At 33.9% G+C, this 8,901-nt stretch overlaps 1 protein-coding gene across 1 annotated transcript; it reads right to left on the minus strand.

The window, feature by feature from the left end:
• Positions 1-2,779: 2,779 nt before the first annotated feature.
• LOC132737883 (monocarboxylate transporter 12-like) lies at positions 2,780-7,429 on the minus strand. The gene is made up of 4 exons (XM_060725255.1): positions 7,309-7,429; positions 4,077-4,096; positions 3,389-3,944; positions 2,780-3,163 (listed from the first exon to the last, which is right to left on the minus strand). The coding sequence occupies exons 1-4, from the start codon at positions 7,427-7,429 to the stop codon at positions 2,940-2,942; spliced, it is 921 nt and encodes a 306-aa protein (XP_060581238.1). The 3' UTR covers positions 2,780-2,939.
• Between the last annotated feature and the right edge of the window lie 1,472 nt (positions 7,430-8,901).

The following is an 8,901-nucleotide window of genomic DNA, read 5'->3' on the forward strand; positions in this document are numbered from 1 at the left end:
AACAAATGTTAGGCTGTTTGAACAAATGATAGTTTCGGGTGTAAAATCAAAGTTTACCACATTTAAAGAGTAATATCAATTCTGGTATATTATCATAGATATAGTGAACATACATATATACATGTATATACTTAAATTTCGTTGACATAAACGCAGATCATATATATTTTTTCAATAGCACAAACGATAGTTTCGAATACTCCAACTTACGTTTCTTTATCTTTCAGTCATGTCATATTGCATTTGAACAAGAAATTGACATATAAGATTGCATGTTGTCCATTTTGATGAAATAAACAGTATTTTATATTGCTCAAAATAACATCAACTAAACTCAAACCATTAGCGGCGGATAAGAGATAGTACACTTCACATTTCAAAGCCATTACAAACCAGAACTTATTCCAGTCTAAGATATACTAAGCACCAATTCAAGCAATAAACAAGTGAGTTATATGCAATGCGTCAATTGAAGGAGTCATCTTAATCTAAAAAAGTTATGTATATGTCAGTATAAAGACGGAAAAATACATGTTACGTCCACCGTTATGAAATGTAACCATAAATCTCCAATGAACAGAGCATTAAATGTGGTACAAGTTCACAAAATAGGTGTCATTTAGATTGTGTAAAATATAACCTAATGTATTTTATTTAGACAGCTTTAAAACGATCATAAAACTACACAAATGCCTATTAACTTTTTAGTGTATATATATATATCACTGTTCGATAATAAAAGTAATAATCTCAATTGCACACAACTTCCATAAGTTATAGCTTTTAAATATTTGATGATCAATTTATGATATAAAATTGTTTTATCAAGTTGGCCTCCTAAAACGTTTGTCAACACATTATAAAACGATGCCGGCTTCACTCGGATGAAATGCGACTTACTAAGGCAGATGAAAACGTTTTGTTTTATTCGATATCTACATCGAATACTTTGTACTTTTTAGTTATAAAACAAATTTAAATAGTCGATAGTATCGCTGAATAAAATTCAGCAATTGTATCCCTGTTATCAAATATTAAACGCGATGAAGACAATCACTTCAATCATTTTCAAGGGAATAGTCGCACTTTCAGAGATAATTTTGTAATAACTCTAGGAGAAATATAAATACTTATTGGCACTTTTTCTTGTTGGTATCCATTTGAATAAATTATTTTGCCTGAATGTTTATGGCAAGTTAATAACGAGTTTCTCTTGGAAAAGAAAATATATCACCTGAGGGTCATAGCATATTTTTATTATTTCATCTAAAAGGGATAAATTATATTAGCTAAATCATAGAATGTTGTGATCTGTTTAAGTGAATTCCTCGCATTCCCAGAGTTATAGTTAGTATAATAAACGGACTATGTAAGCAAATGTATTGTATTCATATGAAAGTTGTTTTTTGTCTAAATCAAAACTCTGTTACTCTTGATGTTCTTTTGCACGAAATGTGTTGTATAGAGAATATATATATATATATATATATATATATATATATATATATATATATATATATATATATATATATATATATATATATATATATATATATATATATATATATATATATATATTCACACATACCTTCACTTACGGGGCCCATAATATAAGACCGAGTTGAGTGGCATTATTTCATGCAGTCAGTTTTTATATACGCCACTATGTAGGCATAAAATGAACATTTCCATACAACAGAACTAAGGAGTACTAAGTTATAATATATCAACTATATATTTAATTTTACCATAGGTGAAAACATATTGACCAATAACATAAAACCCCATTAAAAATATATACATTTGTGGAACATATATCATTTACTACTAAATATATACAGTCACATTCCTCCATTTACGGGGCATCGGTCTATTTGAGACCATACTTGTGGGGTTTATATTTAATGTGGGGCATACATAAGGCCTCGCAACTCTGGCATGTTTAAAATGATGTATGGGGGCGTAGGCTACCCTTCTAACATAGTAGTAAATGATATATGTCCCACAAATGTATATATTTTTAATGGGGTTTTATGTTATTGGTCAATATGTTTTCACCTATGGTAAAATCAAATATATAGTTTATATATATAACTTAGTACCCCTTAGTTCTGTTGTATGGAAATGTTCATTATAGGCCATATAGTGGCGTTTATAAAAACTGACTGCATGAAATAATGCCACTCAACTCGGTCTTATATATGGGCCCCGTAAGAGAAGGTATGTGTGAATATATATATATATATATATATATATATAACCTTTAAATGTGATTATGATTTTTAAAATATTAATCTGTTTGTTTGTTTCGATTGCATGTTTGTGCTTGTTCCGACATATATATCGTAAGATGAACAACTTGATTATAACGGTTCATAGAGATAAAGATGGTGATATTTTAAGGTGGGGGAGGGGGCTAGGGTGATATCAAAACATTTGTTGTATACGGTTTTGTCCAAATTTGATTTCCTTACATTCCTTACAGGTTATAAATGGAAGGTTACATGTCAATATATGATTTGTTTGGTTTGATTTTACGTCGCACTAACGCAGTATAGGTTATATGACGTCAATATTTGAAAAAATAAGTCTGAGCCGCGCCATGACAAAACCAACAAAATGGGTTTGCGACCAGCATGGATCCAGACCAGCCTGCGCATCCGCGCAGCCTGATCAGGATCCACGCTGTTCGCTATCAGTTACTCTACATGTTATACGGTCGGTTTGTAAGCGAACAGCATGGATCCTGATCAGACTGTGCGGATGCGCAGGCTGGTCTGGATCCATGCTGGTCGCAAACCCATTATGTTGGTTTTGTCATGGCGCGGCTCATATAACATACATCAAAGTAAATTTATTTTGTTTTTTATTACATATTGTTATTTCTTCGGGATTAAATTTCCAATGCAAGAACGTGTGTTTCTTCGATAATATCAGGATTATTTGATTTCATTGTCTTCTTTGTCTTGTTTATGAGCTTTCAAATGTATACAATTTACTGGAGATGCCACTTCTTTATCAACATTTTTAAATGAGTAGGTTTTGCCCATGCCATATCGAATGACAACTGGTTCTATCAAAAGTATAACACCAGCAAAAATTAGAGTAATACCGGTTAAGATAAATGCAGGATACCAGCTTCCGTAATAATCTGCCATCCAACCTGATAAAATAAAAAAAAAACGAACGAAGTTATATGTGGGTTGAACTATTTACATTATCTTATATTTGTGACACAATGTTTATTCATGGTCGAAAAGAAATAATAACGTGACACTTTCTCCTGAAGTGATTCCTCAGTCTTTTCACGTGTAAATATTTATCTTAAAAGAAAGATTTGTATTGATGCTTTACGATAATTACTTCTAGGAAAATATGTTATACCTACCTGCGATAGGCTGGCAGATCAAAGACGGAACTGACATACAGACAAACATGATCGAGAAGGCTGCTTCAAAATTTTCCATACCCACACTTTCAATCGCTAACACTGATATAAGGGCAAGAAAAGACGCTGGAAAAGCCGCCGCGACTCCGGCGTACACTGCCATAAACGTAAAAGTACCGACCAGTGGTGATATCAAAGCAAACACTCCTCCAATAAACATACAAACTACGAATATATATTTCTTTTGAATAAAATTCAGATCTGCAAACCACCCTACAGCGATTCTTCTGATCAATTCTGCGCCACCAATTATAGATACACCTATTGTAATGTAAGTGTTACTATACCCTAGTGTTTTTATATGGGCAGGAATTAAAATGTAATTAGTAATGTGGCCAAATGAACAGATAGTAAAAGCTAGTACTAACAGTGAGAAACGTCTTTTTTTAAACAAACAAAAATCTAAGTTAAGTGCATTGCAACACCTTTCAATAAGCTTTTTCTGTTGATTATTTGTTTCATCCGAGAGGCCACGAGAAATGCTTTTTTTTAATTTCTAACTGTGCATCGTTGGATTTGAGTGCTTTGTTTTGATGATTTAAAATATTGTTTGGCTGCCGAAATACACAGCTCGCCACACACATGTTTGAAAGGAATGCACCAATCACCCAAAACGCTTGTGACAAACCATATTTGTCAATAAGAAACCTGAAATAAAGCAATACAGAAATATTGTAAAGAACAATGTATTTATTTGCTCAACAGTCGCCATTACTAACTTGAATGCAGATGCTAACATGGTTTGATAGAATTGGTCTATGTTTATGGCCACCCACATACACAATTTTCTATAAAAATATGCATATGAAATAGGACAGAGATATTGAAGTATTTAACTATGGTTAATGCTTGACAGAGGCCTCGTTAATTAAAAGCAAATCGTCAAAATGAACAATAAAGTCGGAGTAGAAAAATATTTGCTGAAATTGAAACTTATAAATTCATAATGTAATTAAAAAAGAGAATGATTCTGTAGTCAGAATTATTCATGACATAAGGTGTACTTATCGAGTATTATAAGATGTTGTCAGAATGCAAATATAAAGGTTTTACTGTTGCATTAAAGAAGTACTATACAACTGAGGTTAAAGTTATATTCCTGGTCAAATTCATCAAAAACAGATTGTCAAATTAACGCCTTATTGTTATCAAATGCATTATTTAACTAGTATTGACAAAGTTTTCCAACTTAGAAACGCTCTCCGTAACATTTCTAACCATTCTAAAAAATGCATTTTCTTATTTGACTGGGTTAGTCAAATAAGATTTATATTTTGGCGGGAAGCCCTTCGATTATTTCCGTAAATGTTCGGATCTGAGTCACGTGATTAAAATAATGGCGGACAATACGAAAGGTGTGTCACGTATACGAGAAAGAAATTTTGAGATTGGAAAAGGAAAAGGCGAGAAGTGGAAAGAAAAAGTGATTTAATTCAATCAAGGATATACTCCGGTAGTGATTCAAAGCAATGAAAAGTTCTAAAAAGGGTAATTAAAGCCAAAAGCGACCGTGAAGTTGTTATCTGATTGACAGGTGAGGTGATCATCATTTTTGTTTGCATTAAATTTTTTTCTTGGTCTTAGATCTACTTATAAAAAAAATTTCACCTACGAATTTATTAACGTAGATATTGTGTTATAGTTTTTAGGATGGTTTTGACTTATGATAAAGAAATTAAGCTTGCAGATCCACGGAAAACATCTACAAGAGTATTTAATTCAAACCAGTTTTTCAGTGATATCAGCAGTTGTCAGCAAATTATAATTTTACGTGTACATGTCTTAATATGTTCATAACATTACCACAAAAAGACGACAACGGTTAAAATTATGGCAATATTGTTCGCTAATATACAGAAGAATATTACCTGAATGAGATCATTGTTTGTAATTATTTGCCTAGTAATATTAAAACCTCAAAGAAGATGTATTCGACTGTAATCCTTTCATTTACATTTGTAACACAATGATAAAATTGCAAGCAATTATATTATAATAGTCATTTACTTTAAAAGAAAAATAGGGGTAATTATCTTCCGAAAATAAATATGATACAAGTGCTTGATTAAGAAATTTATATATCAATTTTAAGTGTACTTTTTTTAAGTTATGCACGGTTAAAATTCCTAATAGGCCTGAATGATTAATTACAAAGCATTGTTATTATATGTATCTTTTTCCATTCTAAGACGCTTACTTAAATACAAAACAGAATTGACAGTTTTTTCTCTATTTATAGAACTTTTGAAATTTGTTTTCAGTAATATATATGTCTCTGATTTGATTAAGCAGTGTTTCTATAAAAACAGGACAATTGTCATGTCCTGAACAAAGAGTGAAAACTTCTGAAAACTTAATGCATAATTTGTAAAGGTCCAATATATCAAACAAGGTTACAATGTGAATAGTATTTACATTTAACTTGTGGGGAAAAACTAGTTTATGTTTCCATTGCAACACTGATTCTATCGAAACATTTACATTCATAAATTTGCAAAAAGATGTAAAAGCTACCCTTGTACTGAGAACTAACAGTATATTCATTTGATTTAAGGTGTAAGTCTAGATGGCAATTTTGTGCCAATTCGGTAATATCGGTGTTTTGAAGTGTCAAAAATGTTAAGGTACAATAAAATTGTTTAGTTTATCAGAGTAGTTCGTTGCTGTTAACCAAATGTTTAAAATAATCGCACAATGTGTTCTTAATTCTGTTTAAGCACACAAATATGAACATTTACTTGAATCTTAATGAATTTCTGACACAGGGCAAATTTTCATCCTTAAGGAAATAGAGAAAAATAGAATCCCTAATGCAGGCGTCACACTGTCCCAAAATTGACACCAGATGGGCATACGAATATGAAATTTTTAATTTCGTGCGAAGATAGCCCCGAAATTGGTCGACAGTCTCTCAACAGCCGAAACCAGTACGATTCCTACAGAAGGTCACGCGACCGCATCCGAGCCACACACGATTCCTATCGAAGGTCACGCGATCGCATCCGATACACACACGAGTCACCTCAAAGATGCAATTTTGTACAAAGTAGTTTACAAGCAGGACACGCGAAGGTCACAAGATAGGTACCCAACGTCGTATTTTGAGTACGATGCCTTCGTACGTGGTTACAAAGGCGTCAAGTGACCTTCACCTCCCGGTGGTAAACAACCCACGGCCAACCGCGGCAAATTTCAGTTGCAGATAGTATTGGGAGCTAATTAAACTACGTTTAAACTTTATTTTGGCTATCAAAAACAATTCTATTCACACAAAAATCTATGATAAAAGTGACGTCTTTGATTATGGTATAGTAAACTATCAACATTTAGATGGAGACGTACCGCATGCAACATCTGACGGGGTATATGTATCTCAGTAAATTAGATTCGCTAGAGCTTTTAGCAACGTGAAAGATTTTAACAAGCTAAATATTTTCATTACTAGCAAACTACTCAAACAGGGATACCGCTATTATAAACTACGTAGATATTTTACAAAATTTAACAATCGTAACGTTGATTTAATCTCAAAATTCAGTAGTGATTCAAAAATGATTTTAACAGAGATGTTATTTACAAACTTCGCAAGATATTTGGTCATTGTTGCCTTTACTAAAATTATTAAACGTTTAACCAAAAGAGGTTTTGACTCTACTTTTTTAAATATACCGCATGCATAGTGTTCAACACTTTAACAGTTGGTCCTTTCCTCTTTTGATTGCATCTGACGGACCAAGTGGGATACTCTATGATGGACAGTTCTTAATGCCTACATAATCATCTCGATGTTTTACTTATTTTACCTTTTGAAACCATAACAACTGTTATATATTTACCTGGCGGGGATTCATTTTATTTACACCGTCTACATGGTGAGCTAAGAGTGATTTTTGGTGCACTATTAACCGGTTTAAACTCCCCAGCAGTGCTTATGCTTCTGACCGGTCCAAGGCGGCGGCCCTCTTTGTTCCTCAGATGCATGTCTTTGTTATTTCATACTGTTTTGGTGACACTTTTGTCGGCATCCCTTGTTGTTTTTTCGTCTACGGTAAGTATTTTCCCTTTTTCCCCTAGTTTTATTTATTTAATAAATCAATCATTTATTTGTTTTCTTTGATTTCCTTGTCGTTTACCATTATTTCGTCTTATGTATCATTTAAGTGATAAGCATATCCGTGCTCTACCTTGCGCCCTGTCCGTTTTTTGGGGGAGGGGGTCCTTTTGTGTTACTTGGTTCTTGTTGCTTGGTTGTGTGGGGGTTGCGTTCATTGAACGTTGCCTTTCCTTGTTGATCTTGTTTATCATATTTGATAAAACTTCATCATACCACTCAAAGTGGGCCTGTGGGCCTCATTATGTTTTCCAAGGTGTCATAAAAGTAGCAATAGTGCTGCCTTCTTTTCCTAGGTTGACGCATCATCAAAGCATGTAATTCTGCAGGAAATAAACTGAAAATAATTGTAAATTAATTGCAAATAATGGAAGCTTTTGATGTCTCTGTAGAGATGTGCAAGAGTGACAGATGAGGAAGATGGTCTAGCCGTTTATATTTTCATTATGATAAACATGCAACGCTTGAGCCACTAAAAATTGCATTCTTCGGCCTCATCGTGGTCCCATTTCTATGACATCGTACCAAAATACGATGGTGACACGACGGTATTGCGGGGGCTACACGTAGTCGTGTTCCCTTTTTAAGACTATCGGGAATCTTCGTGTTTACTTCGTATTGTCTTCTTGAGGCTAAAAATGTCAGATTGCACGGATGATCACACGAAGAAAAGACGAAGTTTACACGATTTGACAAGATGGCTTCACGACGGCCTTACGAAGGGCAAAATTGACATACGAATTCAACACGAAATAAACCTTCGCAATATCTTCGGGAATTTTTTTGGCATGCCAAAGATTTTGGAACCGCTCACGAAGTTGCTGCCGGAGCTTGTAATATTCAGCCGGGGATCATACGATGACAAAAGATGCCCTTACGAATGGCACGATGTTATAACGATCAGATCCGAATTTGAACATTTCCTTATTCGTGTGTCCATCTGATGCCAAATTCGGGACAGTGTGACGCCTGCATAAAGAAAGCCCAACACAGCAAAATTGTAAAATGTTGCAGGCTCGGTTTGATTGAGCCTGTTCATGGACGGTACTGGAAAGTGCAAATTACCGTCAACGCCCCCTAGCACCGGCTTAAGCAGAATTCAACATTTAACACTAAAAATGGTAAAATTTTGAATTTAGAGACATCCGCAGATGTGTTCATATGGCGATTATCATGGAACCTTCAATGTTACACAGTAGTGCCATTCCATGAACAGCGGCATATGGTCCCCAAGTTAAAGAATGCGTGTGCCTTAAACGAGAAATCAATGGACTTTTGAAAGGGGATCTGAGGTTATGTAGCCTGCATATCACAGATAAGACGTCAAAAGACAAATTTAAAA

This window comes from Ruditapes philippinarum, unplaced genomic scaffold, assembly GCF_026571515.1.
Source record: "Ruditapes philippinarum isolate M1 unplaced genomic scaffold, ASM2657151v2 ctg3473_1_1_1_1, whole genome shotgun sequence".
Classification (NCBI taxonomy): Eukaryota; Metazoa; Mollusca; class Bivalvia; order Venerida; family Veneridae; genus Ruditapes; species Ruditapes philippinarum.

Bases quoted from the DNA above. Each gene is read 5' to 3' on its own strand.
- LOC132737883 (XM_060725255.1), bottom strand. From the start codon at position 7,429: ATGCATCTGAGGAACAAAGAGGGCCGCCGCCTTGGACCGGTCAGAAGC. The intron at 4,097-7,308 runs GTAAATAAAATG...GCTTTATTTCAG, and splicing joins TAGCTCACCATGTAGACGGT to GTTTCTTATTGACAAATATG. The intron at 3,164-3,388 runs GTAGGTATAACA...TTATTTTATCAG, and splicing joins GATCTGCCAGCCTATCGCAG to GTTGGATGGCAGATTATTAC.